Source organism: Phodopus roborovskii, unplaced genomic scaffold (genome assembly GCF_943737965.1).
Source record: "Phodopus roborovskii unplaced genomic scaffold, PHOROB, whole genome shotgun sequence".
Classification (NCBI taxonomy): domain Eukaryota; kingdom Metazoa; phylum Chordata; class Mammalia; order Rodentia; family Cricetidae; genus Phodopus; species Phodopus roborovskii.
The window spans coordinates 800,685-813,306 of NW_026126638.1; the positions used below are offsets into that span (position 1 = coordinate 800,685).

At 49.5% G+C, this 12,622-nt stretch overlaps 2 protein-coding genes across 2 annotated transcripts; one reads left to right on the forward strand and one right to left on the reverse strand.

Moving 5' to 3' along the window:
• Nucleotides 1-7,506: 7,506 nt before the first annotated feature.
• On the forward strand, nucleotides 7,507-8,997 carry Spsb2 (splA/ryanodine receptor domain and SOCS box containing 2). Its single transcript, XM_051173280.1, has 2 exons — nucleotides 7,507-8,365; nucleotides 8,651-8,997. The coding sequence occupies exons 1-2, from the start codon at nucleotides 7,522-7,524 to the stop codon at nucleotides 8,779-8,781; spliced, it is 975 nt and encodes a 324-aa protein (XP_051029237.1). The 5' UTR covers nucleotides 7,507-7,521; the 3' UTR covers nucleotides 8,782-8,997.
• A 336-nt stretch (nucleotides 8,998-9,333) lies between these two features.
• On the reverse strand, nucleotides 9,334-12,475 carry Tpi1 (triosephosphate isomerase 1). The gene is made up of 7 exons (XM_051173284.1): nucleotides 12,217-12,475; nucleotides 10,987-11,110; nucleotides 10,820-10,904; nucleotides 10,610-10,742; nucleotides 10,076-10,161; nucleotides 9,780-9,867; nucleotides 9,334-9,655 (listed from the first exon to the last, which is right to left on the reverse strand). Exons 1-7 carry the CDS (start codon nucleotides 12,440-12,442, stop codon nucleotides 9,537-9,539), a joined length of 861 nt encoding a protein of 286 aa, XP_051029241.1. The 5' UTR covers nucleotides 12,443-12,475; the 3' UTR covers nucleotides 9,334-9,536.
• Nucleotides 12,476-12,622: the final 147 nt, after the last annotated feature.

A 12,622-nucleotide genomic window follows, 5' to 3' on the forward strand; every position in this document is an offset into this window, starting at 1 on the left:
TGACCACATGATGGCTCACAACCATCTGTAATGAGATCTGGTGCCCTCTTCTGGCCTGCATGCAGACAGAACACTGTATATAGTAAGCTTTTAAAAAAGTAATCATTGAAAAGCGCCCCCCCCCCGCCCCGCGCCCCAATTTGGATGTGCTCTTGCTAACAAACCACTCCTGCCTCTTCTTGGAGAAACACTGATGAGCAGTGATGAAATGGCAAGTCTGGAAGAAGAAAATGTGAGCATTTCACTCATCGCTGTTTTGAGACAGGCTACCCCAGGCTCGACCTTGGTTCCCTTGCCTATGACTCTTCAGTGCTGAGATTACAAAGCATCTTATTGGATAAATTAAGGTTTTTGGTGACTAATCTTGGTAGAGTTGGCAGAGCTTAAGTGGGTGTGGCTATTGTAATGGGCAATGTTTCTTCATGCTTCACAATGCTTTTCCTTAGGGTCACATATAGGAGTATGTGTGACGGATTCTTAAAGGGTCATTGGCAATTTACCAAGGTCTACACCACACCACAGAAGAACCCTTTCTCCCTTTCCCAGCATTAACTGCCCATAAATTCTCAAGGAAGGTGGGGGTCTCCTGCGACCTTCCCCTGGGGAATCCCCCCCCCCCAGTTCTGGGAATCAAATCCAGAGTCTAGTATATGCTAGGCAAGCCCCCTCCCACTGTTCTACCCCATCCTGCCCCACCCCCCACCCCGCTATACTGAGATTTCTAACACAAACTAAGCTGTTTCCTACTAAAGACCCGTGGACAAAAAAGATGAGTGTCTTCAGAGAGTCCTTACAGCAGGAAGGTCAGCAGATGAAGAGCAAGGAAAACATTTTTATCAAGGCTGCCACAACAGAGTCTTCAAAACAAACTTGGGGAAAAGCAAGCCTCAGTTAAGGCCTTCTCCTAAATCTCCCTCCCTTTTACCACCCTGGGTCCAGGTTTAACTCTCCCTACATCCAACCTTTCGCCAGCTTGCAGGTATAATTCTTCTGTATGATTCTGTTTGTACTTATTTTTGTTTTTTCGAGATAGGGTTTCTCTGTGCAGCCCTGGCTGTCCTGGAACTTGCTCTGTCCTGGAACTCACAGAAATCCACCCGCCTCTCCAGTGCTAGGACTAAAGGTGTGTGCCACCTTGCGCATCTCTGTTTAGTTTTTAGCTAAGATCTTGGTATATATCTCAGGCTGGCTTCAAGCTCTCCATCATCCTTCTGGCCATCCAAATAGCGAAGATTACAGGCGTGTGTCACTACACCAGCTTTATTCTTACCCTTGCTCACCTTTCTGGCTTCCTTTGGTCAGCTTTCCTCCATAATGCCTTCCCTAGCTTTTAATCCCTCCCCACCCAGGTTTCCTCTGGTGGAACATTCCAGACCTGAGTGTTAACGCCCTAAGCATGAGCAGCAGTGCAAGGGAGGGAGCTGGCTCAGACCTCCCGAGACCCCCAAGCCGCCAGAGCGCACACTCAGCGCCCGCGCACATGACCGTCAGCCTGAGTGAGTCAGCTTTCCCACCCCCATCCTGCCCGTGCGTTGCCTTGGTTACCAGACTAGCACGGGTAGGGGGCGGGGCCAGAGCCGGAGGCGGAGCCTGCGGGGGGCCAGTAATCTAGGTCTCTCAGCCTCAGCCCAGTTGCTACTTCATTCTCATTGGTGAATTTGGAAGATAGGCTTCCCTTTCAGGTTTGATCCTTTCTGTTTTGTTTTACATGTTATATAATACTATTTGTTTTTAATTGTTGATACATATAAACATAAAAATACAACCTGCTGAGTTCATTTAGTGTTACTTGTATGTATATTTTTGGAACTGACCACTTGGTGTTGGATAACCCAAGTAGAGATCTCATTCCTGGGGAAGATTCATTCTCTTTCAGCAGCCATTGATTGCCTTTAGCTCTTCATCCAGGGGTGGGGCCCTGGAAGATTTTTTTCCCTTCCTCCTCGGCATGGCAAGTAGTGCTGTCATTGTTCAGGCCTTGCTTAGGCAACCATAGTGTTGAAATTTCATTGGTGCCGATTCCCTGTTCTATATAGAAGACACAGTCTCAGCAGATGTCCTGGTTCCCAAGTTAAACGCATCTAAACCTTCTATATGAGTCTGTGAAAACTGGAATCATTTGTTGTGAGAATAAAAGAAGGTCCAGTTTTATAACAGACATATTGTACGCGAACTCAACAACGGTCTGATTAAATAGAGCAGAACCTGGCCAGCTTGTAAGATGGTGTGTCTTGCTTTGGGTTTTTTGTTTGTTTGGATTTTTCATTTAGGTTAGAGTAATTTAAGGTACCTTGTTTCCATACAACAGGACCCATCTGAAGGCGGTCCATCCATTTCATTTGTCACCAAGCAAAGAAAGTCTTTCCAGCCTGGGAGAAAAGCTGGCATGCTAAACAAGGGCCAGTAGCTCCCACTTCATATGTATATGCATACACATGTGTACACAGGCACATATTTATGTGGGACTTAAATATATCTCATACATATGGTATCTAAATATGACTTCAAGACACCAGCACATGTGCAATCAAGATTCAAGAAGTTTGTAAAAGTGGGTCAGCAAGGTGACTCACCAGGTAAAGGGCTCCTGTGGCTGAGTCTAAATGTCATGAGTATGAATCTTGGTGCCCAGAGGGTTGCCCGTTGGCCTTCACAAGTGTTACCCTAGCCCCAAACAAGAATAAATGCAATTTTAAAAATTTACGGTTCTTTTTTTTTTTTTTTTTTTTTTTTTTTTTGTCTCTAGGTTTTTATTACTTATGCTGCAAAACAGAATCTTTTCAGCCTAATTAGGCCCAAAATTTACGGTTCTAAAGTCACGACAGTTCCACCGCAGTGACTCATAAGGGTTGGCAGCACAGCATGGCGGTGCATGCTCGTAATCCCAGCACTTGGAGGAAGATCAGAGTTAAGTGGCTACATGCTAGCTGGAGCTGGGCTACCTGTGATGCTGTCTCAGATAACCAAACCAAACCAATCAAACAAACAAAAATCCAAGGGCTGAAAAGAGAGCTCAGCGATTAAAAATCCTAGCTGCAGCTGGGTGGTGGTGGCGCAAGCCTTTAGTCCCAGCACTCGGGAGGCAGAGGCAGGCAGATTTCTGTGAGTTCGAGGCTAGCCTGGTCTACAAAGTTACACAAAGAAACCCTGTCTCAAAAAAAAAAAAAAAAAAAAAAAAAGAATCCTAGCTGCTCTTCCTGCAGACCCTTTTTTCAGTTCTATCTACATGGTGGCTCACAACCATCAGCAACCCCAGTCCCAGACAACCAAACACCTCCTTCAGGTCTCCATAGGCACTGTACACACATATGGGGCACAGACATGCATGCAGGCAAAACACCCATATATATTAAAACAACACACACACACACACACACACACACACACACACACACGGGCTGCAGGAGGGCTCACTTGGTAAAGGAACCTGCTGCCAAGCCTGACCACCTGGGTTCACCTTTGGCCTCACATGTGGAAGCAGAGGCGATGCCTGAGAGCCACCCTGTGACCTCCACCACACTGCAAACTGTGTCACACACAGCCATATCCACACAAAAATAAATGCGATTTTAAAAAAAATCAAAAAGTAAATAAAAACAATGAAACTCAAACCAACCAAAATCCAAAGTCAAGTCGTCTAGATTAATGGCATCTATTGGTGGAAGACATGAACCAGAAATGTTCAGTAATGGCAACGCAAGGCTGCATAAAAGGTAAGAACACACTCCGATTCAGGGAGCGTGTAGCTCAGTAATAGAGTATGGGCATGAGGCTCTGGACACATTCCCCAGGACCAACAGAATGAAACAGGCTGGAGAGATGGCTCAAAGGTTAAACCATCTGCAAGAGCCCTTGGCACTTGCAGAGGGCAAGTGTTGGGTTCTAGCACCCACACAGTAGTTCACAACAGTCTGTAACTCCAGTTCCAGAGGCTCATGTGTCCTCCTATGATTTCCTTGAGCAAGGAAGGACACCAAGAAAGTATATGGTACATATACATACATGCATGCATGCACTCAGAAAACGAATTTTTTTTTCCCTCTTAAGGTTCTGTCTTAAGTCATAGTTCAAACCTCCTGCTAGAGGAGATAGTGTAAGGAGTATGGTTTTTCCTCCCGCCGCTGCGCCACCAGCCCCAAATAACACACAGAGACTCTGTATTTGATACAATGCTGTTGGCCAGTTACTTGTTTCTTATAGGCTAGCTCTGTCTTAATTATTAACCCATTTCTATGTATTTCCACGTGGTCTTACCAGCGAGAGACAGCTGGCAGTTCTATTCTCTCCAGATTCTCCATCTTGGCTCCTCCTATCTACTTCCTATTTCTTCCTTGTCTCCTAGTCCCTCCTATCTTCCTTTCCTATTGGCCAACAGTGCTTTATTCATTAACCAGTATGAGAAACATACAGAATGACATCTCCCATCATCTCCTCTTTTCTGTCTAAATAAAAAGAAGGGTTTTAACCTTAACATAGCAAAATATATCACATAACAGTTATCAAATAAGAATCATAGTTAACAATATTTAGTTCATTAACATTTATCAAGATTAAAAAACTGTTCTATCATCTATTCTATATTTGTGAGTCTAAAGTCCTATATGTAACTTATCTTTAAGCCTATCTAAGGAAAACTATAACCATAACTATCTGTCTTCAACTCCTTCAAAGACTACAGAAGGATAATATATAAACTCTAGAAATGACAGACAACTCACTGCCTGGCAAGTCACTGGAAGTTCTGTAATCTTCCATCTTCAGCCCACAGGCTGGCAGACTCTTCAGCAAAGCAGGAAACTTTAAACTGTCTTCTTGTATTGGTAGTTTGTCAGTCACTTTTCTCTGTGTCCTGTATACTGTCTCACAGACTCTTCTATGAAGCAGGATCTCTGTAGCAATGTTCATCTTGAATCAGCAGTCACCTTTCTGTAGGTTCTGCATGGCCAGTTTATACAGCATAAAGTCAAACAGTCCAGACAAGAGCAGTATCTTGTCCAAATGGCTAGTCTTGCCATATTGGAAGTAAACTTCATAACGAGTTTGTTTTTTCAATGTTCATCTTTCTTTCTGATGCAGGTGGTGTTGCCAGGAGCATTTATGTCTCACTGTCAAGAAAAACCCTAAACCATTTTATATGCCATATTCTGTAGGTCTTTGAAAGGTTTGAAGAATTCCTATTTATCTCAAATACATGTCTGTGTATCTTGAAAACCTACCGAACTTAACTCTAAGCTTTGACTATCATAGGTAATTATCTATAATCTGTACTACATTATACATTACGTTTTTAAATGAGCTATATAAACACAATACCTAAACAAAAGGAGAAATATACATATCACAAAATTGACCTTAAATTGTATCAATAAATGAAAATCCATTCCAAAACAAAGTATTCATATCTATACCATAAGATAGCCTTTGGATAGAAGGAGTTCAAAGCTAGCCAAGGATGGACTCACGGTTTTAGAACCTGCAAAACTTCAACCTGCAAAACATGGAGACTATGAGTAAGGCTGTGTCTGGGGGAATAGGCAACAAATGCACCTAGCGTTATTAGAGTCACTGTAAAAGCACTGAGGTATCTGCTAGAGGAAAATGCCCAACTGTGTCTGTTTCCCAACCTTGGTTGAAAAGCAACTAATGACCTTTCATCTTCTTCCAAGCCCATTGGCAGTGTGTTCTACAATTCCCCTTCAGAAAAAGATTAAAAAATTATGTTTATGGGTGTCATATCCTTATGAGTATCATGGAAAGAGTAAAAACAAGCCTTCTGGAATGACAGCAAAGTTTTTGGTGGTAGTCAAGCAAGTGTGTGCACACACATAAAATTCACCAAGTAACACTGTGTGGGGGTATATCTCAACGGTAAAGCAATGTTTGCTTAGTATATGGGACTTCAATTTAATTTCCAGCATCCAAAAGGAAACAGTCACATATAATAGGACAACTTAGGGTAGCATAGATTACATCTAAACTTTAAAGATTATTTTGTTTTGCCCTGGGCACCTTTTAATCCCAGCACTTGGGAAGCAGAGGCAGGCAAATCTCTGAGTTCCAGGCCAGCCTGGTCTACAGAGTAAGTTCCAGGCTACAGAGAAAGCCTTTCTTGAAAAGGAAATATTTTATTTTACATATATATTTGTTTTTCGTGTATGTTTCTGTGCCACATTTGTGTAGAAGTCAGAAGAAAGCATTAACTCCCCTGGAACTGGAATTTATGGATGGCTGTGAGCTGTCATGTGGGTGCCGGATCCTGAACTGGGTCTCGAGCAGCCAGTGCTCTTAACTGCTGAGCCATCTAGGCAGGCCCACATCTGAATTTTAAAAAGTTAAAATTAGCCGTATGTGACTCATACCCCAATAATCCTAGCGCTTGAAGAGGAGCAGGAATTCAAGGCCAGCTCTTGGCTACATAGCCAGTTTTGTCCTAGAATGGACAACAAGACAGCATTTCAAACCCAAACAAACAAACACAAAATGTTAAAAACAGGACGGACACGGTGGTATACACCTTTAATTCCAACATTTAGGAGGTAGAGGCAGGCCAATCGAAGCCTAGGTAGTTCTAGGCCAGTCAAGAGTGAGCCTCTGTCCCGGGTAGGGGTGAGGGTGGGGTAGCGGGGGGGGGGTGGGGAGTTAAAATTACCTGTAGTATTATGGGATATTTGAAGTGTTATCAACAGACATTTGAGGAGGTCAACCTCCCCTATGATAATGCAGCTAGTGATCTAGTTTCACTCAAAACTAACCCTTGAAGCACATTCACTAAGTTGTCTTCGTTACTCAGGAAGCTGAGGCAAAAGGATGAATGGCTACCACTTCAGTAACATAGGAAACTCAAGGAACAAACAGCCGCTACGTCCTACGGAAAGGGAGCAGTAGGAGTTCAGGAAGGGTGCCTCTCCTCCAGGGGAGAACACGCTCCCCAGAGAACCCTGGGCGATGATGTCATCAAAGGGTTAATTCCAGCCGGGGACGCGGGGGAGGATGGGGGCGGGGCACACAGCTGTCAGGTGGCGTCGGAAAGGTTAGCTGCGGTGAGGAGCCTCGCGACGGGGAACAATCGAGTCTTGGGAGGGGACAAGAGGTTACCCGCCCACAGTGGGCTCCGCAAAACATGCGCGCCTGTCCACGACTGGCATCCCCACAGATTCTCCGCCTCGATTTCTTGCAGCCAGTGAGGTTCCCACGGGGCGAGGGGGCGTGGCGTGGCGGGCGTGGTCTGGGCGGTGACGAGAGGGTTAACCACCTACAGAGCCTGGGGTGGGCGGGGCGGGGGCGGGGCGGGGCGGGGCGCGGGCCGGCGTCCTGCGTCCTGTCTGGAGCCGGAAGCTGTCGCGGGTCAGGGGCGCGCCGAGCCTGCCCCTGTTCACCCGCGCTTTTGGCCCAGGTCCCTGCGGACTAGGGAGCCCAGCGAGGTGCGGGGGAGAGGGCGGGCGCCAGGCGCCGTCCGCCGTGGAGTCTAAGGGGCGAACTCGTGAGAAACTTAGGGGGCGCAGACCGGGTGAAAGCGGAGTGATGGCTCGGAAGGGTTGGGGGACCCGGGTGAAGGAAGGGCTGACGGGAGCGCTAGGGAAAGATGCTGCGCCTCACAGGCCTTTCTCCCCTCACCGCTCCAGGGGACGACCCGAAGTTCAGCTTTCAGAAGAGAGACTCCCCAGCAAGCCTGCTTCGAGGATCCCTTCAGCTGCTCACCTCATGGGCCAGACGGCCCTGGCAAGGGGCAGCAGCAGCACCCCCACCTCACAGGCTCTGTACTCTGACTTCTCCCCTCCCGAGGGCTTGGAGGAGCTCCTGTCTGCTCCCCCTCCTGACCTAGGGGCTCAACGGCGCCACGGCTGGAACCCCAAGGATTGCTCCGAGAACATCGACGTCAAGGAAGGGGGGCTGTGCTTTGAGCGGCGCCCTGTGGCCCAAAGCACTGATGGGGTCCGGGGAAAGAGGGGTTACTCGAGGGGCCTGCATGCCTGGGAGATCAGCTGGCCCCTGGAGCAGAGGGGCACACACGCCGTGGTGGGCGTGGCCACCGCCCTAGCCCCGCTCCAGGTTGACCACTATGCGGCGCTTTTGGGCAGCAACAGCGAGTCCTGGGGCTGGGATATTGGGCGGGGAAAATTGTATCATCAGAGTAAGGGCCTTGAGGCCCCCCAGTACCCAGCTGGACCTCAGGGTGAGCAGCTAGTGGTGCCAGAGAGACTGTTGGTGGTTCTCGACATGGAGGAGGGGACTCTGGGCTACTCTATTGGGGGCACCTACCTGGGACCAGCCTTCCGTGGACTGAAGGGCAGGACTCTCTATCCCTGTGTAAGCGCAGTTTGGGGCCAGTGCCAGGTCCGCATCCGCTACATGGGGCAAAGAAGAGGTGAGACCTGAACTAGGTGTGGGGAGAGAATTACTACTCTGGGCAATGGTTTGGGATGGAAACTCATGGTTGGACCACACGAAGGGGGCTTCATATAACTTTAGCTTGTCTCTTAGATGGCTTTGCTCCCAGGCCCTAACTGAATGTGTGATGCAGAAATTCAGAGCCTTAGATGTCCCTGAGCTGTGAGGCAGATAGAGGGATGACTAAGGGGCCCTGAACAGGAGTTTGAGGATGTCTGGCTGGAGTTGCGCCTCTACTGACCTTGCCTTCCTTCTCTCTCAGCCGAGGAGCCACAATCCCTTCTGCACCTGAGCCGCCTGTGTGTGCGCCATGCACTGGGAGATGCCCGGCTTGGCCAAATATCCACTCTGCCTTTGCCTCCTGCCATGAAGCGCTACCTGCTCTACAAATGACCCTATAGCACCAGCTCGTGTTGGCACCTGGCCATCATCAGTGCCGTGGGGACAGGTGGAGAGGCACCATTGGCCTAGACAAACAAAACCAGTGACGCTGAGTGGACAAGAGGCTGTGCCCCTTCACTAACCCGTATAGAGGGGTGAGACATGGGAGTGAAACTGAAGGCTGGCAGCCTGGCACAAAAGATGTTTTTCAAGTAAAAAATGAGTTGTACTGTCACAGCCTGTTTTGTGTCTGTTACACCTCCCCCTCCCCATAGAAGCGTATCACTATCTTAATGAAAGCGTGTAATGAAGATGACAAACTACAAAGTTTAGGGCCAGGTGTTTATTTCCCTTCCATGTAAGATGGTTCACAGACACAGTACTAGGGCTTGGGCACTGTGGGAGTGGGGCGCAGCCCTGGCCTCTTGGAGCAAGAGGGTGTTGGCCTTAACGTACACCGAGAAGGAGAAGGAAGGTGATTTTACTCTCCTGCCCTTGCTGGGTTGGGCCTGAAGGGACAGTCAGTTCCAGTCCTTCCACTCCCCCAGCCAGGAAGCCACTTGGTGAAATAGGTGACATTATTTCATTCATTGTAAGTGGTAAAGGGATCGGCCTGGGCCCAGCCACTATAAGGAGGAAGGTACAGTGTGGATTAGGACACAAGTTGGGGCAGATGGTATCGGAAGCATGTGACTGGTGGGAGCAGTTCTTAAGCTCCTGGGCAACCTAGTCCTGGTCTAGCGGAGGTTAGGGGAGTTGGCTGGTGCTCATTGTTTGGCATTGATGATGTCTACAAACTCAGGCTTGAGGGAGGCACCTCCCACGAGGAAGCCGTCCACATCAGGCTGGCTTGCCAGCTCTTTGCAGGTTGCTCCAGTCACAGAACCTGGAACAGAAACAGGAAGATGGTTTGGTCAGGGATAGGATTCGTCCACTTAAACCCAACCTCTCTGTGGGGCCTCAGTCCATCTTAGCCTACTTCCACCTTGGCCGGAGCCAAACCCACTCACCTCCGTAAATGATTCTGGTGCTTTGAGCCACCGCATCAGAGACATTGGTTTTCAGCCAACCCCGCAGCTTCTCATGTACTTCCTGGGCCTAGGAAGAGGAGGTATGAGGAGGCACACTAAGTAAGCCCTTTCCTGTTCATTTAAAGAGAAAAAACAACCCACTGGTGTTTGTATGGAGAGTTAAGTTTCTGGAAAAGTCCTGGGATCAGCATAGCAAGGTTCCAACCCCAGAAAGGCCTAAAATAAACATTCTTGGTGAGTGTGGGGCGGCACTGGGCTTCTGGGCAGTTAGTTACCTGCTGAGGTGTTGCAGTCTTGCCTGTACCTATGGCCCACACAGGTTCATAGGCCAGGACAACTTTGTCCCAGTCCTTCACATTATCTGCAGGATGGAGAGCAGGAAGAGAAGTGTGAAGAGGAAGAACGGCCCAGCCAAGATCTCCAGGGTGGGGCAGCAATGGCCTGCAGCCCCTGGGGGGCTTTTCCCCCACTCAGTTTTAAAAACAACTGTGAGTGTGTGTGTACACACGCCAAGCCACACATGGAGGCTAGAGAACAACTTCAGGAGTTGGTTCTCTCCTACCATGTGGGTTTGGGGGAATCAAACAGGCCCTCAGGCTTGGCAATACGCACCCTTACACACACACACACAGCCATGTCACTGACCCCTAGTGGCTTTTCCACCTTCTGCAGGAACAGAAGTGATAGACCATGCAAGTGGCCCTTTCTTTTCCTGGCTCAAGGTATCAGGCAGGCTGCAGGGTTTTTGACCTCCCTACCCTACCTCTGAGGCCCTCCCTAGGCTCAAAGGTCCCTTCCTCCTGAGATACCTGCGATGACCTTGGTTTGATCGAAAACAACCTTCTCGGTGATACCAGCTTCCCTTTCGTCCAGCTTCTCCCCAATGCAGGCGATCACTCCGAGGCCCTCGGCTAGGGCATGGGCCACTTTCTGTCCAATCAACTGGTGAAGAACAGATACAGTGAGCCATCCCTCTCGGATGAAAGCATCTCCTAACTCCCCTTCTGCCGCTTACTGACCTCATCCGACTCCCCGAAGACATGCCTTCTCTCGGAATGCCCGAGCACTACCCATTCGGCTCCCAAGTCTTTGATCATGCCAGGGCTAAAACAAACGGAAAAACACCAAGGTTCAGCAAGGGTCGGCAAGGAAGGTTCCCTCTGCACCCTCTCTGCCTCAGCCTCACCTGATCTCCCCAGTGAAGGCCCCATTGGTCACTTTGTAGCAGTTCTGCGCAGCCACGGCAATCTTGGGATCTAGCTTCTGCCTGGCAAAATCGATGTAGGCAGTGGGGGGTGCACAAACCACTTCTGAGAATGAGATCAAAGACAGCCTTCACTCTCCAGGCTTGCTGTCATGCCTTCACTTTCTCGGTTCTATTTTCCTCCGTTTTTCACTCCAGAAAGATGACCTTTGTGCAGTGCACAGCCCAGGCTGGGCCTGTACCAATCCCATCGCCTTCCTAAGGCTCATGACAGGCCATGGCCCTTACCCTGCCCTCTGCTCTTTTTAACAGCCGTGGCTCTAATTTCCTCAGGCTATTCTGGGAATAGGCCCCTCCTAGGCTCAGCATTCTCCGAGGGCCAACCCTTTCTAAAATAGCCCATCCCCACTTCTCCAACCCGGCAAGGATTTTTAGCTTCTGGAGAATGGGCCAGCTACTGGAGTTTGTATTGGGCTCTTTAGGAAAATAAACGACGATACCCTTTGGTTATCCTCCAGGTTCTCTGATTTAGGTGGGTAGGAGCAGGGAGGATGGAGGAGATATTATGGGTGAGCAGCAGGGGGAGTTGTCTAGCTCGCAGAGACCTCATGTTTTCCTATTTCCAGACGGAGGAGAGCAGTTGAATAGCTTTTTATTCCCAAACGGCTCAGCAGGTTTGGCACCTGCTTAGTCTCTAGGGTGGAAGGTAGGAGTGGCCCAGGCTGTGGAGGGGTAGGGATGTAGGAGCCCCCATCTCAGAGGCCGAAGCTAGCTACGGCGCGGGGAGGAGTTTCGGCCTACGTGCAGAGAGGCACGGATCTAGAGACCGAGGGGGCAGGTAATTCTGAGCCCGCGCAAGCTCAGCTCCCTCCCCCACACTCTGAGGGACACGTGCCACTTTTTTTTTCTTGATTATCCACCCGGACACTGGTTCCGCTTCTTAACCGTGGCTCCTGGTGATGCAGCTCGGATCCACTCCTAGGGGCGACCTTCCACCCAGCCCCCACCCCATGAAGCCCTTCCCTGCTCCACAGGCCCAGGGCACCATTTAAATGCCTTTCCATCTTAGCACATCTCTATGCTGCCCGGACACCAAATGGCCCTTGTCCCCAGGCCAGCATCCAGGTCCACTCGGAAAGAGAGTAGGTGCTGCCACGCCCGACCTCCCTCCCCCTGCCTCCGCCGCGGCCGCCGCTCCCAAATGGAGCTCACCGGTGTCTGCCGGCACCTTGGCCGCGTTCAGGATGCAAATGAGTTCTCCCAGGCACTTCTTCCTCCCGTTCATCTTCCAGTTGCCCCCTACGAAGAACTTCCTGGAAGGCGCCATTGCGGTGCGATTGACTGGCTGAAGGTCAGTGTGAGCGCACGGCCCCGGCCACTGGCCACTTATATAAAGTGCTGTGAAACAGAACTCCTCCTCTTCCCCGCCCTCCGCCATGGTTAGCCCGGCCCCTTACTGCTAGGCCTTCCCCCTCAGCCTATTCTGACGTTTCTCCTTTCTAGTAGCAACGTTCTAGTGGGTTCCGGGGGCTCTAACGTCCTGCCTTGTGGCTCAACAGTTGAGATGTTGAGTTCAGAAGATCAAAGGGCATTCCCCATGGTGCTGGCAGTAACTCGG